Source organism: Onychostruthus taczanowskii, unplaced genomic scaffold (genome assembly GCF_017590055.1).
Source record: "Onychostruthus taczanowskii isolate IOZ18803 unplaced genomic scaffold, ASM1759005v1 scaffold154, whole genome shotgun sequence".
Lineage (NCBI taxonomy): Eukaryota > Metazoa > Chordata > Aves > Passeriformes > Passeridae > Onychostruthus > Onychostruthus taczanowskii.
This window is the reverse complement of record NW_024498730.1, coordinates 465667-489257: the sequence shown is the minus strand read 5'-3', so window position 1 is coordinate 489257 and position 23591 is coordinate 465667. Positions and strand designations below refer to the sequence as shown.

General features: G+C 37.3%; 1 protein-coding gene across 2 annotated transcripts in view; it reads right to left on the bottom strand.

Moving 5' to 3' along the window:
* FOCAD (focadhesin) overlaps positions 1 to 23591 on the bottom strand; it is a 92795-nt gene that overhangs the window by 41999 nt on the left and 27205 nt on the right. For both annotated transcript variants that reach the window (XM_041399094.1, XM_041399095.1), the window contains 7 exons: positions 19132 to 19389; positions 10746 to 10850; positions 10247 to 10348; positions 9199 to 9329; positions 7502 to 7628; positions 1499 to 1633; positions 1064 to 1114 (listed from right to left, as the gene is read on the bottom strand). In XM_041399094.1, the coding sequence (XP_041255028.1) occupies positions 1064 to 1114; positions 1499 to 1633; positions 7502 to 7628; positions 9199 to 9329; positions 10247 to 10348; positions 10746 to 10850; positions 19132 to 19389 (909 nt within the window). The remainder of the gene's footprint in view (positions 1 to 1063; positions 1115 to 1498; positions 1634 to 7501; positions 7629 to 9198; positions 9330 to 10246; positions 10349 to 10745; positions 10851 to 19131; positions 19390 to 23591) is intronic.

Here is a 23591-nt window from a genome sequence, read left to right as displayed (position 1 = left end):
CTGTCCTTGTCTCAGTCCATGGGGTTTACCTTTTTCCAATTCTTCTCCCCATCCCACCACAAGGAAGGGGAGTGAACAAGTGGCTGTCATCTGGGATTAACCATGGGGCTGAAAAATTCACTGAAATAGGCTGACAAAAGTTTTAGTCTTAAACTAAAATACACTACTTCCACCAGCACCATGGTGATGATAGTCCAACATTTCCACTGCATTACAATACTCCACAAGAGAATTGAGTTAGCTGTCATAGCAGCACCTTTGTCAAGAATGCTTCACCATATTGAGGCTGAAATTTTGCAGAGGAAGTCAAACTAGTTTCACAGAATATGCTGAGTTGGAAGGTACCCACAAGGATCATTGCGTCCAACTCCTGGCCATGCACAGGACATTCCCAAGAGTCACACCTTGTGCCTGAAAGCATTATCCAAACACTTCTTGAACTGTGTCAGGTTTGGTGCAATGACCACTTTCCTGGGGAGCTGTTCCAGTGCCCAACCACCCTCTGGGGGAAGAACCTTTTCCTAATATTGATCCTAAACCTCCCTTGACACAGCTTCAGGCCATTTCCTCAGGTCCTGTCACTGGCCACCTAAGAGCAGACATTAGTGTCTGCCCCTGCTCCTCCCCTTATGAGGAAGAAGCAGACTACAATGAGGTCTGCTCTCAGTCACCTCCAACAGACTCTGAACAGACCAAGTGACCTCAGCCATTCCTCATACGGCTTCCCTTCGAGGCCTGTTGCCATCTTTGTGGCCATTCTTTGGATGCTCTCTAACAATTTAATGTCTTTCTTACATTGTGGTGCCCAAAATTGTCCCCAGCACTCGAGGTGAGGACATAGTAGTGCAGAGTTTGTTTGTAATTCTCCTTGGAAATGGCAGAAGTTAGAACCTTCAGCTACCACCTTTTACATGTAGTACATTGCTTCAGAAAAAATTGTTAAGCAACAGGTACAAAACACTATTAGAAAATGAGATTACTGACACTGTCTTGACAGAAAAGTACAAAATTTAATATCTTCTTGCTGACATCAGAAATTAATGTTTTCAATTATATCACTTACCTCGTTCTGTGTATTGTTCCAAAGGAAGCTGATAACTTGAGCTTTGAATTTCTACAAAAACAAAGGAAATATGCATTTTTCTTCGACCAAATAAGTAGTTGAAATAGAGGCAGTTACCTGAAACAACTTACTGCCACATCAACACAGATTGAGCTAGGAAAGTGGAAGGAGTGCAGCTCTGAACTCCAGACATATTCACATGTCCACAAATTCTGTGAGAGGGAAACCATGGATTAACCTCCCACTGGAATTTCCTATCTATCTTCCAGGATTCACTAATGCAAGTGAAAACTGTGAAATTGTATAAAACATTAATTTGACTAACCTGAACTGGGCAGTGGGTGCAATTTGATCAAGATCAAGCAGGCTTATGTAAAAGTTACATACAAATATATACTAAAAGAAAGACTCACCTTAGTCTATCTAAGTACTTACTTCAAATTCATTTGTATTCACTGTTAATGAGGGAACCAGGGAAAACAATTCATTCAGTGCTTTTAAAATGAGTGGTCTTGTATCACAACTCAGCTTTGGTGATAGAGCATTCCACGTAGAACGGATGCAAACAACCTGCAAGCAAAGAGGGAGGCATAATTACTAACAGCTATCCCAACTTCACTTAAATAACACATCTTTCCAGTCCTTGTTCTTGCTCTTCCTTCTTGAGAACAGGAATATATGGTTCATAAAAAGTAAAAAAGCAAGCATGTTAAAAATTCACTTGTAGATCAACTGACATAACACAGTAATACTGCACAGTAATTCACCAGTAGTGAAGGAAAGCAACTACCTGTACGAATAAATAATACACTGTAAGCAATACATGTATCTTCATACCACATTACTGCTCTACTTAACTTGGTCAAAGTAGATAAAAAGCAAGCTGTCTCTGGGACAATAGGATGAAAGCAGAGGAAGCCACTGAGGAATATATTTTTGTTGGGAGCCCTCCAAAACAAAATGCCTGTAATCTTTAAAAACAATAAAAGCAAAAAAAACCCTGCAGAACAAATGCAAAACACAAAAGGTTATGATATAGAAACTGTTTGAAACTGTCAAACTACAATAAATACTAAATAACTAATACCCAATACTAAGGCATTTATGCTGTAACCAGAGCACAATATGATACATAATTGGTCTTCCAGGATACGTAATTTCCTTCCTGGAAACAACACACATCGCACCAAGCTTCTTTTCACCTTCAAAGATCTGCATGACAGCTCAACAAGCAGTCAGTACAACGTTTTGAATTTCCAGGCACTGAAAAAGTCTGTAAGATGCTCCACCCAGTGGTACAATTCTAGTTGAAGAATTATGCTGAAGTCATAAAAAGTAGTAGTCAAGTTTCTCAGGAATGTTGACTAGACAGCAATAATGGTACAGCAAGTTCCTCCTTCTTCCTTGTGAGATATTTTCAGTTGCCCAGGCTTTCTCTTGGTAACAAGCTGTGTATTTTTCTGAAAACTTAAGTAATAAAATTACTTAAATAATTTTCTTAAATTTACTTAAGTAATTTTCATGGAGCATTTCATCAAACCTTAATGTTGCTACCTGTGGTAGCACTTAACATTACAGAATTTTGCCACCATACCTAAAATAATTCTGTCTGTAATTTATCTGTTGTTACTACTTGTCTTTCAGATTTCAGGTTCCACTGCAACAAAAAGAGTACATAACAGGAAAAAATACAACCAAATAAATAACAGAAAACCCCAACAAATAGAACCAAAAACCCCAAGAAACTATAATTCTGTCCACCCTACCCCACCCACCCCACAGAACCACAACACAAAGAAAAACCCCAAACCCAAAACCATGTATGCTTAGAACCAAAGTCTAGACAAAAATTTTAAAATAGCAATGGCAAAGCAAAGTACAATTTTCAGCCTTTTAAAGTGAAAAATTGCAAATCAAGACTTAAAAGTCTGAGCAAATACCATGAAAATGTCTTTCAGGCATAAAAAATTACAACAAAGCAACAGAAAACAAAGACATTGAGAAATACAAATTGATCTACATAACGAAATCAAATAAAGGTATATTTATGAAGATATTCCACAAAGGCATTGAGAAGGGTAGTTTTAGTATTATTCTGCACTGAAAAAACAGACTGTTTTTTATCTCTGAATGCAGGTAATTGCCAAATTAAGCAGTCACTACAGTGATTGCAAAACACATTTCAGGGTGCAGTTTAAAAAACCAAAGATGCATTTTGAGTTGAACCCATTTCAGGAGCAGCAAACCCATGAATGTGTTTCTATGGTAACAACCGCTGATGGCTAGAAAGACCTCATCTGGTAACATTCCAAGGGAAAATAATACCTCTCTTTCCATTCTTTCGAAACAGACTGCTTGTAAGAATAAGAAAAAAGGTCTTCCAGTGCTCAGAAAAACAGACATATCTATTAACACTGAAAGTTCCTCCTCAACTATCTAGAAATGTTAAATTTGTAATGAGTTAGTTGTCTGGAAAACACAACATGTATTAATATATAGAAAAAAGAAGTTGTGCATTTGCGGGATTTGATACTGTAATTTAGGAAGACTAACAAATCATTAGCTAGCCAAGCATGTTTACTTTCATTCTTTCCCATAGTAACATATATATTCTCCAACTTCATGTAAGAGGTGAAGAAAGGCCTTAAACAACAGCCAGCACCCTAACAGAAGTTTCAGATTTAGCTTAAGACTGTACAGTTCCTTCTCAGATGGTATTTTCTAGACTTGCAACTTAACAGCTGTCCTACAGAAAACTCCTACCAAATGACATACTATAAACTGATGGAACAGGGGGATAGGAACAGTGGGAAACTGGTACTTTACCCACCATAAAAACCCACAGTAAATATCAAAAGGTTATAAAAGGAGTAATAACCTTGACCTGGTGTCCTCCTGGAGGAATGGACAACTGTGATAAGCACCTTGTGATGAAATTTACCTGCTAGTCATGAATCCCCAAGGAAAAGCCCTGTGATTCCATAGACACTTTCAGCTCCACAAAGCTGCTCTCTGAAAAGCAAAATACTCTAGAAAACTACCAATATAAGAGAATTTTACAACATTGGTATGCCAATTACTGTCTGAAAAAAAGGGATATGTGCTCGCAGAAAAGGGATATGTGCTCTCTCTGTGTTTAGAGATCTAGACATGCTAGTGTCATACTTTGGTACAAGTTCTTAAGTCTGTTTTCATTTTTTGTTGTGTGGGGTTTTTTCATTCTGTTTTGTTCAAATTAACATATCATTGTCATCTGGAGACATTAACAATCACACAGCACTTTTGGTACAATATATTTTGATTTAAGTTTATGTTTTCTTGTATTTTCAGAATTGATATTTTAGAATAGCAAGCTTGCCACTCCACAAAACACTGACTGCTAGATGGGAAAAAACTAAAAGCTAAATTTTACAGATGCTGAAAAGAGACAAAGCACATCTGCTTCAGGTAACCTACGGCCCTAAAAAGGTAAGAAATCTCAGGAGAAAAATAGAGAACAACAACATTTCAAAGGAAAGGGAATTTAAACACTATGCTTAGAAATTTTATTCTTCAATGTTTCTTGGCTTGCATACTGTACTTGATACATGAAATCGATTAGGCGACAGGATAGCTTGAAATGAAGAACACTAGCTTCTGTTGAAATCACTGGGGGGAAATAAAATTACACACTGAAAAAGAGGAAATGTGTTCTAGCAAGAACTGTGTGATTTTTTTCAATTTTTGATGTGCAAGTCACTGTGCATTATTCATTAATGACCTTATGTTATACCTACCAAAAAAAAAGAGGGGGGTGGAAGCAGCTAGCCCTTCTTGCAAGTCCTGCAAAAGCTAAGCGTATACTCTTAACACTATTCATGTAGGATGCATTTGAATGAAGTCACTATCTTTATACAAAACAATTACTGCAGTCAGCAGAATGGACAACTATTCTTACACAAGAGTCAACCAAAAAAGAAATCAACGTTATAGCACATTTCGTTATCATATTACTTTAGCAAAGGAGCCTTTCCGAGACTCTCAGAACTCAACCCTGATGAAGACATGTGGTGTATAGGGTTCCATCATCAACCGAGTCAGCACTACACATATGAAAACATAATTTATTATTCTGGTTCAGAAGCTGACTGAAAGTTTGGTGCTCTGTCTTGGATTAGGGCAAATCTGGGAGAAAACCTCTAAAGCGGGCCCCCTCCAGAAAGCAAACCCACACAGCCCCTTTCTCCTACCGGTTCGGGAAGGATTTCTTGGAGAGATGTGGAAAGAACCTGTTTATTTAACAAGCACAACACCCCCAGCACACAAAATGAACAATACCAGATGACAACACTTTCACCGATCTGAAAAGGATGACAAATTCAGAAAGTCTTTCCTGGGAGTGGTTGCTCTGTGTCGCACCCTCCGGCTCTGGGGATAGCTGCTGCAGCTACAAGATGTAAACTCTCAGTGTTTCCCAGATCCCAGTCTGGAGCAGGTTTGAATGGTTTCAAAAAGGGACGGAAAAAAACAGTCCAGGGAAAAATCTGGATTGTTTAGCTAAACTAACTAACAGAAGCAAAAAGCAAAAGCAGAGCGGGAGCGAAGCAGGAGCAAGAGCAAAGCAAGCAGTAAAAAGCTAAGCAAAAAGCAAAAGCCGCACTATGTACTGTCTGTCTCTCTGTCCCGCCAGCCGTGGGGGAGCAGGTTGATAAGAAACCAAAACAAACTTTGCTCTTTAGAGCCAGTCTTGAAGACACAGTACATAATATCTAGCAATAACAGAACACACAATTGGGGATACAAGCATCATAACCTCACTTTAGGACATGCTCCCTAAAATCCTACACCTAAGCAGCTGCATGTGGAAAAGCTTGGATACTATATCCCTTTCCCTTAAGTCAGCAGCAGAGACAGAAAACACCAAAACAAAACCAATGTCTATGATTATGTACTTTCTGCACTGCAAACTACAGTCTAAACAATAAATAATAGATTAAATTACTTAACCCAAATGGTGACCCAGCTTGCCAAACCACAAGAGAATTCCCTGTTAAAGTTTCAGAATAGCTAGGTGGTAGATTAGGTCTCCCAGAACATTACATTGTAGCTGGGGAAATAAAGCGAATACAATTTGGACAGGAAAAATTAGTAACATTCACAAAGTCTATCTATCCCTCCTTCCTTTCTTCCATCTTGAATAGTCTTAGCCTTCCAGTCCTCAACAGTGGTAGAGTATACATCTGTTCTCAAATGAGGTTATTATAGTAGGATGTAGGAAATGTAGGTTATTACAGTAGGAAATTTATCATATATCGAACTCCTACTTTTTTGCAAGACAAAGTCTAAATATAATCCAGCCTGGGAAAACACTGATTCAATACCAAAGCCAGCATTCCAAGAATCTCTATGATCTTAAAAAGAACCAAACTGCACATCAAATGCAAACAGAAAGTTACCCTAAATAGTTTCTTAGCAATCACTGTATGACTATTTTTAATTATATTGAATGCAAATATCAATGGATGATTCACTATATTGTTCTTGAACTGCTCAGTGATTTTAAATAATGTGGCAATAGCTGGTGTTACTGCAGTGATCGCTGCAGTGGAAGTGTCGTAGTGGATAAACATAAAATTGCTGTTTGGCAGAAAATGGGTAATCAAATATTCCTTCAGGATATAATCAGTTCACTACTCTTATGGCCTGTATAGTACAGTTTGTCAGTAGCAGATTCACACCATGTCTGTGCCTGCATCACAACACCAGGATATCACTGTCTGGGATGTGGAAACAAAGAGCCTTGTCTCCTAGCTTAGAGATATCATAGCATCACTATTTGGGTTCAAAGGGACCTCAGGATATTTCCAGCCCAGCCTCCTGCTCAAAGCAGGCTTACAATAAGATCAGATCCAGCTGCTTAGCGCTGTATCCAAAAGAAATGGGAAATTCTCCAGGAAAGTACACAGCACAATCTCTCTGGGCAGCTTGCCCTGAAGCTTACTTGTCCTCTTCATCAGTAAGCAGTGGACACATTATGGTAACCCTCCCAGCTGCTAAGTGATTTCACTCCCGATCTGGTACACTCTATAAACAGGACACAGCAGGGCAGACCAGTAAGAAGATATAAAAAATTACATTATTTAAGTGCCTTTATGTACCAAACAGTTTTCCTTTTCAAATCTCAAGGAAAAATGCACAGAATGATGTCTTTGCAATAAACCGCAAAGCTGATATAAAATTTCAGGTCATGCACTGAAGGGCTGATCTGCTGTGGTAGGAGGTCACAGTACAATTTCCCAGGAACTATTAACTTATGTTGGAAGAGAAGAATTAAATTTGTCACAGGAAAAAGAAATTCTGCAGCAACTCAATGTACTCTTAAAAAAGAGCCAACCGGGAAAGAAGTTCATGAACCATAAGCAAAACTCAAAACACAAGGACAAGCCAATTTAATCTTACCTCAGCCTCACAAAGAGCTCGTAGACCCTGTAATACTATGGCAGCGGGTGAAGCTTGATCAGGTTTTGTGCATTCATTTAATACCTGGGAAATTGCAGCCAACATGTCTGCTCCATGCTGGTATGGTCTAAAGGAAAAAAAATGAAAATAGAAGGCAATATTCACACATACACACAAGTTATAATTTATGCACAAAAATTATTAATTGCTGGTTTTATTTAAGTGACAAGTAAAACTGCCTAGAAGTGGAAGTTCACACACACATTAAAAAAAACATACAAGGAGGATATGACAGAGCGCTCTAAAGGCTGAGTGACATGTGGAATTAAATCAGCAGCCATCAAGTTCCAAAAAAAAAAAATCACTGAGTGATTAAGTTGTAGAAGGTTTTGTCTAAGCATGTTGTGTTCACTAAAAGATTACATCATTCAAGAAAGGACAGAGAATGACAGCTCAAATGCACTATTTTATGATTCTTTGTTGCAGTCTCCTGCAAGTAGTTCCTACTGTGTATTGCTGGAGATTCTGGCACCAAATGTTTTCTGTCCTTTTTACATCAGATAGCTATGTTGTCCCTTTTCTTCTTTTTTTTTTCCTGCTGCAATGCCACTTGTCTTTCTCTCACTGACTGTATGGGCTGCTTTAGCTCTCCAGTCTTTTAACTATCCATTCAGTTTTATTGGGTTGTGCATGGCAAGGTGTTCAACAGTTCCTCATACTATCTCTGTAAGAGATTCTGGTAAATGGTGTCTGGTAGGTGATTTATATGCATGGTAAATTGTGACTTATCTATTTGTTCACACTTTTTTCAAAATAATTTCTAAATGAATGAAGAATGTGCATACATCTGAACTCCAGCTATACTACTTAACTGGCAAAAAGAATACTATGGGTGCATAAAGATTTCTCTCCTTTTCACTTAAAAAAAAAACATTGAAAAATACTGTCTGGCAAAATGGAAGAAGGTTGAAGAGGTAAAGTAAAATATATTTTCTTTAGGAATTTGTTTTTAGTTGATAGTTAAAAGTTATTTGAACCTTCTCAGCTGTTAGTAGCTGACGTTCAAGAAAGAAAGTGAAAACTGGAACCCAAGATAGGTGACAAACAGAAAAGATGATAGAGTGCACATAAAACCAGGCAGCAAATACTAATGCACTTAAAAATACTCTTTACAAAAACTCTAAATCATTATCAAGTACTGATATTTATGGATTGTTAGAGCTAGAAAGGTTCAATGTATTATCCAGTTATACTTGTACAAGAGTGGTATTATACCTGAATAAAGACCAAAAATGTACTTGTGATAAAATATGGTTTTCAGAAAAAAAAATTCTATCTTTCTTTGAATAGATCAAAAGAGAGATATTAGTTCTTTTTTTCTATTTTTCATCTCTCCCTTTTTCTAATCTGGAAGTGTTATGCCTGAAGTTTCTGTCCTGGACCAGTGTATGATGCATCTTTAGTTCCATGATGAAGATAATTTAATTTTAACAGCATTTATATGTGTGTTCTATTAGTCATAATAGAAAACCCCAAACTTAGTAGCTGTTCAGATTAGCAATGGCTGAGTCAGTGTCTCAACTAGAAAATATTACTCACAATTAATGTAACAGAGTAAGTAAAAGTAATGATGCAGCTTTTCTGGAAACAACTCTTTTTCCTTACAAAGGTATAAGATAGGTAACACTTGCACTTACCTCAGCCTACATATATCTCTTATACAAGCAGCTTTAGCAATCAGCTTTTCCCATTGAGCATCTTTGTCAACAGACACAGAGGGCATATCAGACATTGCCAAGAACTTCTGCAATTCTGGATAAATTCGATCCTAGAAAAGATTTCATTTCAAACGATCATCACACCTGTAAAAGCGTGACCAGATTTTCAGTTGGTAGCACTTCTACAGGACTTCTGCATACCACTTTGATTTTTATTACTGCATACCATATTTTGCTTTTTTTCATTATTCACCTCTAATGCTACATTGAGATCGAACTGGCTTTTGCAGACGAGGTCTCTATTGCATCTTTAAAAAAATCAGAAGCAAATTATTGTGCTGATTTTGTCTGGGATAGAGTTAATTCTCTTCACAATGGCTGGTATGGGGTTGTGTTTTGGATTTGTGTTGAATACAGCATTGACAATACCAAGATGTTTTTGTTATTGCTGAGCAGGGCTTACCCACAGCCAAGGCATTTTCTACTTTTCATGCTGGGAAAGAAGTTGGGGATGCTAGTGAGGCTGGGAGGAGACACAGCCAGGATGGGCGACCCAAACTGATCAGAGGGATATGCCAGACCATATGACATCATGCTCCAGATATAAAGTGGAGAGACATTTGAATTGATGACATTTGTCTTCCCAAGCCACCATTACACATGATCTCTCTCCTGGAGGTGGCTGAATACCTGTCTACCCATGCAAAGCAGTGAATTAGTTCCTTGTTTGTTTGGCTTGTGTACACAGCTTTTGCTTGCCCTATCAAACTATCTATCTCAACCCAGATATCTCAACCCCCTTTCACCCTTCTGATTTTTCTCCCCAGTCTTACTGGTGGGTGGGGGACATACTATTTAAATACTTTACTAGAAGATCAGTACAGACACCATTAACACCATTCACTTCATAATGATGATAGCGACATACTAGTAGAAGCAATGTTCCACAATTACTTTCTTCCTTGGTTAATGGGAATGAAGTTTTTCTGCTGGACTTATTATAGAGACACTATAAGAAGTTTCTAACCTGTCTTTCCCATAATGATGTCATCAGCCGTGAGGCAATTGCTCTGAGCTTAGCTGTGCTCCCCAGCATGTGTATGGCACGTAGAATCTGAGCTACACAAACCTGAAAGAAATTTTTAACCAAGTGTTTTTGTTATTTTATAGGTCCAAGGACAAAGAATAACCTACAAATCATTAATTTACAACCAAGTACAACCATGAAAAACGATCCAACTGCTATATCAGAAATAAACTGAAAGTCATTTTTCAAAAATCTTTTAGCAAATAAGAAGTCCAAGAGCATCCTCTCATGACATATATAATGATCATACAGTGTAGACAGTATAGTGTATGTTTAACTTTAAAACAAGTATCTTATCCCATCCAAAATATTACAAAGTAATGCTAAAGCCTAAAAATCAGTTAAGCAAAATATACATTACTCAGTCTAAATAGTTTTTATAAATGCATGACCTTTTATTGATACAGTTTTAATTTTATTAAAAATCTTTCATTCTGACCTTATGTACACCAAGGGTAGGCAAAGTATACAATATCTCCCTGTAAAGTGCAGGCTCCAAAGGTCTTCCCAATTTAAATATCAGAACAGGGATCAGATTTGGGACCTAAAATAGAACAAATATGGGAAATAAATTGGAATTTGCTGAATTTGGCAACACAACACCTTAGAAAAGACAATGAACTTGTCCCAACATATTAGAAAATCATACCTTTTATGCATTTTTTTTCTGCCTGCATATATGAGAAACCTGTCACATAATACAATATAATTGATTGCATTCTTACTACATGGTACAAAACTTCCAGAGAACTGCTGCTGAAGTTACAATAAAGGAGACTTACATATCTCCATTCCTTTTCTAATTCAGATTTTCTCTATTTTCACACAAGCAGGTGCTGCAGTTTTTTTCTTGTGCATCTTCTTATCACTGTGTGACTAAACTTAATCTTACATTAAATCTACTCATGATGTCATTTTTTACAATTACTTAAAACACAAACACACAGAAACATGCTAATATATACACTATTAGTATATTTTATATGTATATATATGTGAGTGGTTTATACAGATACTGGTTAAAAAGCAATGGAAAATTCTGCTACAACAGTTGTTTCAACTTGCATTTTTACATGAGCAGATGATAACATTTTTCACTGTAAAAAGATCAGTCTCAGGAAGAATAATACTTAATAATTCAAGTGCTCTGGGATTTTGCATACTTGGCTCTATTCTGGTTCCAAGTCAGAGATCAAAAAGAAATATTGTTTCTTTTACAAGTCATCGTTATCTTTACTGTTCAGCAGTGGTGAACTGGTACTTCCACAGACTCAAACTATGTTCTGGAATCTGTATTTACCACCTAATGGATAACTATAATGCATTACTTTTTTCCTTTTTCCAAACAGTATTTGACATTCTTAAATAGAATGAATCCCTTTATAAACAAAAAACATTCCAGATTTTTGTGGAATTGGCTAGTCTTCCTCTTTTTCTATTTCTCGGAGTTGTTGTCTATCTTCTATAGAATCAGTCATCACCCTATGACCTGCCTAGAAAGAGGACTGGCTTTAAAAAAATATTTCAAAACACAAACAATTAAATGAGGCTGAGAATTTGGGGCAGTATTCACTTGAACAGATTTTCACAGACAAACTGAATGCATCTTCCCATCAGCAACCTCCCTTCCCATTCTTTCAAATTTTCGGATTTAAGAAAATTTGGCAGTTTTACAGCTTCTGTTGTGTCCTGATTTTGGCTAGGCTAAAACTAAATTTCTTCACAGCACCTTCTTAGCAATGATTTGTCAACAAAACAGTGCTGGAAACACTGATGTTCCCTGCTGGAATTATATTCTTTAAAACACAAAAGGGCATGGGGGAAGTAAGTTATACCACTTCTCGAGCACCTGGCAGAATTGATTAATGTAAATTCTGGTCCCAGGTAAAATTCAGCAGTAAGATTAAATGTTAATGTCTGCATTAACACTGAAACACAGAAAAGTGAAACCTGCAGTCAAAAGATGAGATTTAATTTGCTGCCCAACCTCTTCTTCCCACTCCCTAACTGTAATGATTTGTCTAAGCTAGTCTATGCAGTTGTATTTCCCTGCTTTATTCATGCTAAAGAGACAACAGCACTGCCTGAGACAAAATTATGTACATTAGTTAACTTCCTGATTAAAGAGAACCCAAAATAATACTTGAGTGCCGAAGGCTCAACATCCTTCAAGCAAGAACCTGTTTTGGTTAAATCAAGCCTTAGGTAATGGAAAGGTTGCACAGAAACCAAGTAAAACAGGTAGACAACACATCTCCTTGAATACAGGAGACCTGACAGAGGAAAGCAGTTTTATTTCTGGGCACCTGTTGTACCTTGAGTGTCAAGAAAAAAACATATCACCTGATTTAATGTTACCTAAATATTTGAATGATACAAGGTAAACTGCAGGGTGATGTGTAAGCAGGGGGCATTGGATATCTTTGGGGTAGAGGTAATCATTAACTTAACACAGCAGCCTGCATCACCCTGTTAAGTTTCAAAATTCTCAGGGAGGTCACACATGCTCCTCCACTGATTCACTGATATATAAGCTTTTCATACAACTGTTAACATGTTAATAGGGAAGAAACGTCTTCTAATAAAATTATCCAAAAAGTTTCATATGCAACAGACTAACTGGAGGGCTCTCAACTCAGAGGGTAAGAGGATTTTGTTAATTCTTTAAATCGTATCCATCCCTGATAAATGCTGTGCTGGGCAAATAGGCTATATAAGACAGCAGTAGAGATGACAGGTATGTCATCATAATGATCAACATCGTAACTTGCTTACTTCCTGTCTCTTTCCATATTACCCCTTCCTCTTGCCACAGGCAGGTTCTTGGGCAACTCAGTTTTATCTTAAACTAGCTTTCTAGTCAATAGACTAATTCCTTAGTTTTTCTCAGTTGTAGCTACACTGGATTACACATCAGCAGTGAGACCAAATGATATATAAAAAAAATTACATTCCTAATCCTTAGCTATAACAGCATTCAAACTCTCTAAAGTTATTCTGCTTAAGCCCAGCCTTCATCAGCTGTGATGGGAATCTCATTTCAAGTCCTGTGTCTACTTTAATTACCTTGTTATGAAGTTTACTCTACAGTAAACATATATTAAATCAAAGTTCTACAATTGCTTTTACACAACTATCTAGTAAACAGATCCTAAGTTTGATTTACAAAATTCTCAGGAAATGTTTATGCATGTGCTACTGTAAAGTCAGTTAGAATACTTCTTTAAAAGTATTATCCTCTACAGTCTGTTTGGTTTGTCCTGTATATTTCAATAGTAAGATTAGGAAAAACACCAAAATGTTCTGGTACACCAAAGCTGCTCCTCTCTCCATCTCCTTCATATAATGGACAAAACAATGCTGAGATTAATTTCAGTATTAAATTTATCCTACATCTTCATCAAGGGTGTAACACCTCCACAAAGCTGATGTAACAATTCACTAACTCTCAGGAACCAGCTTCAGAATGGGAGGCATGCTGCCTGTCAACACTGGTACCAGAGGATGCAGAAGTTAGGTCAAAACTGCCATTAGGAATCTGAAAAAGGGTTTTGACATTATGTTTTTTGGTTTTAAAACCAATTTGCATCACAAAAATGATGCTGAGATTTCTCAACAATTTTCCCTTTTAAAATAAAACTAAACATGTGAGACTAAATTATATTATTTAATAAATACACTTGAGAAGAACTCTCTGCCATTTGGTGGCATGACTTCTTTTTTTCTGAGCTATGGGACAACTGTTCTTTTTCAAAAAAGCACAAGCTAAGGGAGAATAGCAGGTTCCATTTCTGGGCTGAATTTTGGCAGATGAACCACCAACCTAGTTGTCCAGTAGGCAAGACAGAGAAATGAGAAGATTTCTGAGAGCATACAGTACTTTGGCATTTCTTGCTTCAATGAACAAGACAAAACAACTGGACAATTCAGGCAAATGAAGGAACAAGTTTTTCAGATAAGTGCATAAATGCAGCTAAGTTTCTCTTTATAAAACTATAAAATAAATTTCTCTCAAAAATGAGAAGCACTTTTTAGAAAACACAAGCTAGGTTTTCAAAAGTTTCACGTACTCTAGCAGGATCCTAATCAATAAGTTACAATCATGAAGAGTCTGTCCACAAGCTCGGACCATGACATGATTCTCTCCCTACTACTATTCGCTAAAGTTTGCGTAATGAATCTAAGAAAAAAGCATCAGGCACCACCTGAACAAGACAAATTTTGTTCAATATATCCTTAAACATGTTTTCTACATGAATAAAAATGTATTTTACATTTCTGGGTATTAATGCACTCCCAAACCCCAAAGAACAGAAAATAATGCATCTTCAGATGAACTTCCCAGAAAGTGTCATTTACCACTAAAATAGTTCATTCGAGCAGTTGAAAGACCATAAAGAATGCATGTCCTCTATAGACTCATAATCCTCAAATAACAGTAATAGATCTTGCGCTATATCCACCAGTGACCTCAGTCAGATGATTTAATTTTTTCTTCTTGCAGCACAGCACGGGTTTCGCAGAGTGTAATAACAATTTCTGTACAAGACAATTCATCCAATTAGAAAGACCAATTAAGTCCTTCATGTGTCTCTGCAGTCCGTGCAGAGAATTTTACTTCAGAAAGTCTAATAAACCCACATACTATTCTTCATTCCTCAGCCTTTAGAAAATTCTTCTGGGCTTTCTTCCATAGTGAAAGTCCAGAACCACTACTCCAAAACGCTTCAGCTAAAACCATTACCTTACATCATCAAACGACTTTTACTCAGTGAGGAAAGAAGAGATACATGTAGAGAAACATTCTGTAGCCTCCCTTCATGGAGAGGGTGAGGGAAAAAAAAAACAAAACAAAAATAAAGCAGAACCAGAACAATGTCTGCAAGAGCAATTATAGTACAATAACTAAACCTAGTGATGTTTTTGAAGTGCTCCATCAGTTTAGATAGTAGACTCCTTATAGAAACAACATTCAGTGTGAAAATGGGAGCTACTGTTACTGAACTCTGTGAAGAGTTGGAATAAACATGAAAGCAATCTTTCTGACTCTGTTTTGTTTTGAAACACAATTCTTCAACTATATTTTGCACAGGAATCACCTGTGGCTTTTCAATTCAATACCAACAGCTACAACCATTGTGTCCCTTTGTAAATAACAAAGTAAAGCAATTTCTCTAGCAGCAGAATCCTGTGACTGTCTAGATCACAAAAAAAACCACACAACCAACAACAAAAAACACCATCACACAATTCTTTTTATGCAATGACCTTCACCATGACATATCAGCATTTTTATATACTCTGCTGGAGTACAGGTAATTCACAGTGGCTCCAAAGCAGACACTTCTTAATTTTACCCTTTATTTATTTAACTTCAGCAACATTAAGTGCTGAAGTAGTAGCTAGTAAACTTCTAGCCCACATTTACTTTGATTTGGACATGATTCAAAGAATTCAGAATATACCTGTTGCAAATATTTGGCTTTAAACTGAGTGTTGAAGTGCCACTGACACCAAAGGAACAGATTCAAGTTAATGTAGATGTCACTATCTAAAAATAAGATTGGGCTTAAGAACAACTTTTTGTTCTTTTCATACCTGTCCTCTGACTTCCTTCTTCAGAACAGGCTTCTAACTACTATGTTGCACACCACCTTCCACAACATTCTTCAGAAAGTACCCTAAGGAAGGAACTGAAGACTCAAAATGTCTACCAAGTTTGTTATAATGAGTTTTTCATTTTCTTAACTTACATTCCAACCACTTACTTGCACCATATTTTATAAAGCACCATTTATTTCTGTGGAACTGAATAAAACACAAAACCAAATATAGCAATTTCTGAAGTATAACTCTGCTATCAGTATGTTCGTGTTATTTGCAATCACACCGCTGACTGAGTTTATTAAAGTAATCAGTTATATCCTCCATGCAGGAGCGTCAATGTTTTCTCTCACTGTACTGTTATTGCAAGAGAAAGATGAGTCCAGTCTACAGTAATTCCTCTGCCTTAGAGAGAGCAATGAACCTACAAGAAACAATGTGATAATCTTTCAGTGCAGTGCTACACTGTAATAATCTCTGTGGAGCCACTAAGCAGACGCAGAACTAAACAGATGCCAGGTGATGCCAAGTTCAAATGACCCAGACAGTAAGTTCAAGCTTCAAAGCATTAAAATATTTTGGAGTAAAATACATCATGTAAAAGATGGAAATGCATTAAATGTTGCTAACTGGAGAATATGGTGTCCTTGGCTGCACTTAACTGAGGACTAGGAATAGAAACATCACCCTAATGAAGCACACTGTTTTTCTCATGCCAAATTTTCAAATACTACTCAGCAGAACATCTGCTATATTACCAGTTATAATGATTGCTTTATGTGATACTACTACAAAGATACCTGATTACATTACATATTTTGCAGAAAAGTATTTTAAAGCCCACAGTAATTTTAAAAACCAAAAGCTCTCCATCTACACACCTTATCAGCTGACAAAATGTGAGCCAGTAAGAAAGTATCAACAAATCGAGTTCTGCATTTCTGCAACAGTTTCTAACTCACATGGACTTCTGCCGATTGCGAGGGAAACAAAAAATATTATGAAGTCTGAACTTCATCTTCTCATTGCCTTTAGACACAAGCCACGCTTCCCAGTGCTAGGGAGGACTTTTTCATGAAGGTCCATAATTCTAAGGAAGGTTTCTTAATTCTAAGGCAGTCTGACCACAATATTTAGTTCAACAGGATTTGTCCAGTAATCATACTTACTGTATTGGTGAACAAAACCATTGGCTTAAAATAATAAACAACGCAGAAAAACCCACTCATATAATGCTAAACATTAATAGCTTCAGGTTAAATCACTCTCCCAGCATCTGTCTAAAGCTTCTGCAATTCTTCTGAATAGCTCTTTGATTTAAAGTAATTTAAAGTCAGTGGAGCTATTTTACATCAATCCAATGAAATTCACAAATTCCCTATATTCAGGCTTCAGGCCATTCTGCTCAGGTACCATATTACTTCAGTGGTAATTTTTCAGCAAATTATTGCTATTCTTGTATGACTGTTAAACTGTATTTTGAACAACTATACAAAATAGTTGTATATAAACAAAGCATTATTCCTCCCTTTCCTGTAATATGCCACAGATTCATCATCCAACTCCAAGACCCAATGCAACAAAACAGGTTAGAGATAGTCCACAAAAACTGAAACCCACTCCCAGAGCATCTGGAGCTATCTTAGTAATTTTTACACAGCTAGCCAGGCACAAGAAGAAACCTGCCATACCTGCAGCCGCTTGGATCAGAAGTCAAAGTAAAGTTCCCACAACAGGGTAGATGTATGTCTTACCTAGCTTCTTCCTAGAGAAGAACTAATTTAGAAGGACTGGGACCTGGATACCTGGTTACAAAGTATTTAGTGAACATGTCAAACTACTCATAGTTGAAAGCTGACTTACAGAAACATTTTCAAGAAAAAAACTAAGTTAAAGAAGAGATACCGAGGTGATTCTACATCAGTACAGCTTTGCTTTTACATAGAAGTGCAATTCATTTTGCTTACTCCTGACCTTTGAGCACAATTAGGTGCTCTCTACTTAAGTGAGAAACTGAAGTTTTAATAACTACTTGGAAAAAAAAAAGTAGGTCAACAAAGCATCTATAAGTTTCCTTAAGCTTAGTGTCAGGGTCTTCCCTCAAAAACCTAAGTTACATGAGGAAATGTATCTGGAAGACTCACTTCTGACTCCTGGCTTAGGACCACATTGTCATTGTCAGATCACAGTTTTCAATACCTCTAAATTTTACGTTCTTTCCCTATTTCATTGATTAGCTCTGCACCTGTCCTCAAGTGTTGTTTTCCGACAAAATCATTCTGCTTCTAACCTGTCTGCTTCTTAAAGGATTTTGTTTTTTCCTGGAGATAAGATTTTTATGCTATCAGATTTCCAACATGTACTTAAATAACACAGTCAAAACTGTAACTTATTTAAACTGCTGTGCTGTAGAACATGCAAACTCTTTGAAGAAAGCAGTTTAAAAAAACCCAAAGAAAATAAAGCCTGTCTTCATGGCATAATTAAAGCTGAATTAACATTTCTCTCTTGACTATTTTACAAATAAGTTATGGTTGTTTCTGTACAAGGCCTTCTGCATTATGTTGCTATTTCTACACAACCCCCTTCATCTTTCCAGATTACATAGGTAAGTTTAAGCATCCTGTATAATTCTAGCTTGAATTCAGTACTGAAGCAGACAAAGACTATGCACATATTTCTAAAAACCAAGAATAAAGGTGTCACAAGGGACTTGGCAGTCTTCCAGTAATCACAAAAGAACATAGAGAATAATTCATAAGGTCACCAGAAGTTAGAAATTATTGGTAGCCCCTTTTCAGCTTCCTCATGTTGTATTTCCATGCTTCCTGGAAAGTATCAACAAGTAAGCCAGTCTCCTTCCTAAGTCTAAACAACCACAAAATACTCCTAAACAGAGACATAATACATATTTTGCTCTAAGTGACACACAAAAGAGAACAAGCTCAGAGTATAAGTGTGCGCATGTCTGTGCAGGATGAGGGGCTGCCTCCATCAGCAACTGCAGCTGAGATGCCAACAGGTGGTGAGACTGGGATCCAGAGGGCATGCTCTCAACACACTGACCATCTATGCATTGTTGCTGCAGAGATCCATACTGTACCTATTGAGGATGCAGCCTTGCCACTTGCTGGACCTAGCATCGTGAAGCTGTGGCAGACTTGCCTCTCTCAGGCGGCAAAATCCAGCCCAATCCCAAACCATTAAGAAAAAATCTTTACCTGAGAACAATCAGCCTTGGCTATTTCTGTTGTAGCCTGGAGTACATGATGAAGACTGTCTCCATTTTCTTGGATCAGTAGATAAGCCAACAAAAGAAAAACATGGGCAGGTACTTTAGTGCTAACAGGTAGCAGTGACCTCACTGAAGATAGCCACTTAGTAACTGCAGACTTCTCTTTCATGAGCTCCATGATCTTCCAGGTTGTATACAATGAACTGTAAGAGCTGGTTATGGGGCAAAGGAGTTTGCAGGGCACCTGAGAACAAGTCAAACAAATCAAAGTCTCAAACAAATAAGATACCATGAAAGAACAATTGTAATATCCAAAACATTTTTTATGGTCCCAATGCAATAAATATAAATAATACACTGTGATACATTTTATCACAATCTTTTACACAAATTCTTGCACTACAGATGTTTCAATAGGTTAATAATTCCCTGCTCAGAAGTTCCCATTTTATCTGACATCCATCACTCCGCTTCTTGATGGTAACTGCAGTGCTACTTGCCCACTAAAATGAGCATTGTAATTCTCCAGTAAGTTAAAAACGTACATTTCTGACAATGACAGGATAATCCCAGAATTTTAACTATCATCTATAGTATTTTTAAAAACTGTCTTAACTCTTAATAGTACTTAATCCCACAAGTTTAAGTTAACTTGACTTTACATGTTTTGTTTAAGAAATGCTTTGCTTCTCAGAACAAAATACTCTAGAGTTGTGTCACCGAAAACAGGGAAGTAAACTCTCAATCCAATTTGTTAGATTAGAAAACTGACATTACTTTAATGTCAGCTTATTCCTGAAGGCATAGGGAATTCTCCTCAAAGGATTCATGCTCACTAACCTAAGAGACTGGGTTATATTTCTCAAACAAATACATATACATTCTATATTTGAATACATCCATATGTTAGCTATTCCCATGGACTTGTTTGGATACGATTCCTGATCGTCTGGTGAATTTTCTGTCCTTGAGAGTATCTCAAATATGTCGTTAGGTATTTCTCTTATCATTCTTTGGTCTGACATGCAACCCTTGTTCTCAAAGCTAAGATATCAACTAGTACATATTAATCACTAACACAAATAAATAAGGAAGTATTAGCAGAACATGACTCATTAATCACACTCATAGGGAGTTAAGGCAAGGCCATACTAACTTCTGGCATTTGTACTAAGCACTGTAGGGTAGAAAACTAGGTGTTAACCAGGAATACAGGGATAATATACTATCGTGCTGAAGTTAAAAGGATTTTTCAACATCTTCCCCCACTCCTCCATAGATTTCTTTTAATAGAAATATAACCTTTTCAGTAACAGTTGCAGTCATGGTAGCAGTCAACCTAGCAGGAAAGTTGTAAAATACAAATGAGGAATTATTTTAAGTTGAATTTTTACATAAGGGTATATATATTTTAAAGCTTCTGTACAACAAAGTTCGAAGTTTTTAATTAAAACAGGACAGCTTAATAGAACACATGATATCTCTTTCCCCCTAATTATCTACTTCCTTAGAAAATATCTTTACATTATCCAGAAAGTAGTTAGCAGGCAGTAATCAAGTGAAGAACATTTATATAAAGATGAGGTGAAGAAAGTATTTGAGAAGAGATCTCCAAATGAACATTGAAAGCACAAAAGGCATGGGTCCACTCAGCTTTAAGTCAATAGGGAAAGAAAGACTTTGAGTGGTAAAAGCTGTTCTAATTAAAACTGCAGAATTTCATTTTAATCACACAGTTTGATTCAAAGTAAATTTATTTTGGCTAATGGAAGGCAGAATGTCCTTTTATTTTACATTACTTTTTAAAAATTACATTAAAATTAGCTTAGTCCATTACTTACACATTACAACTATTCTATGTGAAAAATCAGCAATCTAAAGTGCTATCTCCTCTGGCTGGCAAGATCACTTGGAGCCAAAAATCTCTTCTGGGTACAGCTGTGATACTTTCATTTACTGAAAAAGGCATTTAAACTTTATCTAAGGGCATAGAGAGGTCTAGTAAGAGTTCCAGGATCCATAGGATGTACTGTTTAGTTGCCTGCCTGTAGAAGATAACATGTCTTGAAATCAAGAGCAGACTATGAAAGGTTTTCTGCTGTTTGAAGTTCTCTTTGGGAGGGTGTTGTTTGTTTGTGGGGGTTTTTTGTGTTTCTGGTGGAGATGTTCTCTTTGTTTTTGTTTTTGTTTTTTGTTTTTTTTTTTTTTTATTTTTTTTTTATTTTTAATATTTTTAAGTGCCTGAGAAAAAACTGCTGAAATTGGTAGAGACTGAAATATTATATTGACATTTCCCATTCCACATCACATTCCCAAAAGGTTTTGCTACGTAATTGTACTCACTCCCTTCTCCCTTTATTGGAAGGCTATGATCACAATTTTATTTTACTGCTGTACTCTAGTCAAGTGAGTTAAGTACAAACTTTCAGTCTATCAACACAAATATATATATAGGGGGCTGTGTGTGTATATATATATATACACATAGATATATACATACATAAAATCCCTCAATGGCAAAGCACACATGAAGGCCTAGCCCCATCCTAACTTGCAAAATCATGGCACAGAAGATAGAAATATTCCCCACTGCAATCAATGCAGAAGAAAAAAAAAACCATCAAAGAACATTTAACTTCTGAGTGCTGTTAAAAGCAAAAAGAGAAGCACACCCTCAATGGAAAGGTGGCCAAATACCCACTGGGGACTATAAGATCCTTGCTAGGATTTTCCTTTAGGATATTTCAGGTTGGCATACATGAAGGTCAGGATTCAGCTGGAACTGGAATTGGCCAGAGGTATCAAAAAGAAGAAATGGCTGATCGGATACATAAGCAGTTAAGTGGAAGACACAGGCCCATTACTAGACAGGACAGGGAAAAAGTTACTGATAATGCTGGTTCTCAATACCTTCTGAGCAACGTGTTTTACTGAGGCTGGCAGCCTGTCCCAAGTGGGGCCCCCCAGGGATCAGTACTGGGCTCCATGTTGTAACATCTCCATGAATGATCTGGATGGGACCAAAAGCATCCTCACCACGTTTGCTGCGTCACTAAACTGGGTGTTGAGGGGGACTCGTCAGCAGGGAGAGTCACCTTTCAGAGATATGAACAGGCTGGAAGACTGGGCTACAAGAACTGTGTGAAGTTCAACCAAGGAAGTGCAGAATCCTGCACCTGGGAGCACAAAACCGGAGCCCAGCCAGGCTAGGAGCCATGAGCTGTGGAACAGCCTTGCCAAGAGGAGCCCAGGGCTCCCAGCAGACAGCACACAGACACCAGGTCAGCAGTGCACTGCTGCAACTACTGAGGCAGAGTGGATCCTGAGATGCATCCACAGGGCACTGTGAACAGAGAGAGGTGTGACCATCCCACTTCACCAGCGCTTGTCAGACCACACATGGAGTAGTGTGTCCAGTTCTGGCCCACACAGTTCCAAAACAGACGTGGACTGAAAATGGGTCAAAGGAGTGCCATGAGTCAGGTCTTTTCACCCTGCAGAAGTGAAGGCTCAAGGGGGATGTTATTATTATTTTTTAGTACTTGAAGGGCAGTTACTACAAGGACAGAGGGTCTCCCTTCACAAAGAGCCACATGGAGAATACAAAGGGCAATGGATACAAGATACCTGGGAGAAGGTGAGGGATAAAATTACAAGCAAGACATTTTTGATAGTGAAAACAATCATTCACTGGAACAACCTCTCCAAGGACATAGTATAGTCCCCATCACTGGATGTTTTCAATATGTGATTGGATAGGGTACTCTCATCTAGGCTCCCTTTCGTATGAAAGGCTAGACCAGATGATCTTGCAGCCTGGGCTGTTCTGTGATTTTATTAAAATATACTATAACTTAACCATAACTCTTACATACATTTGCTCAAAGCTTCTTCACCGGGGACATAGCATTTCCGCACTTTTTACTGCCTTTTTTCTTGTCTATTTCCAATACGAAGCAAGTCTAAGGATAATTCAATCAAGATTTTATTCTCTTAGCACTGATCTGATCCTACAACACAAATTGACTGTTATCATGGGACCATTAAAGAGAATCTACATTTTTTAATCTTTCAGTTGAGAACCAAAGGTTATCATCATAATTATTTCAAACAATGATCAGGCAAAATGATTCTCTCCCCATTTGCATTGAGAACCATAAATTACCAAACATCTGCCAAGCTACTTGCTACGAACTCTGCAAGAATTAGTGGGACACAGGTGAAGAAACTGTTAGGGAATTCTCAGCAAAGACAGCTGTTTTCCATTGTAACACGGCTAACAGAAAAAGTTAGTAATCAAAAATTATTTAAGCCTTTAAAAGAAAAACTTTCACATGCTTTTCTGAAGCAAAGAGAAAACCAGAATTAGTACAACCAAGTCCTGTTACAGGAAGACAGTGTAATACAATGCACTGTAATCTTGTTGTACAATAGCAGAGTAGTCTT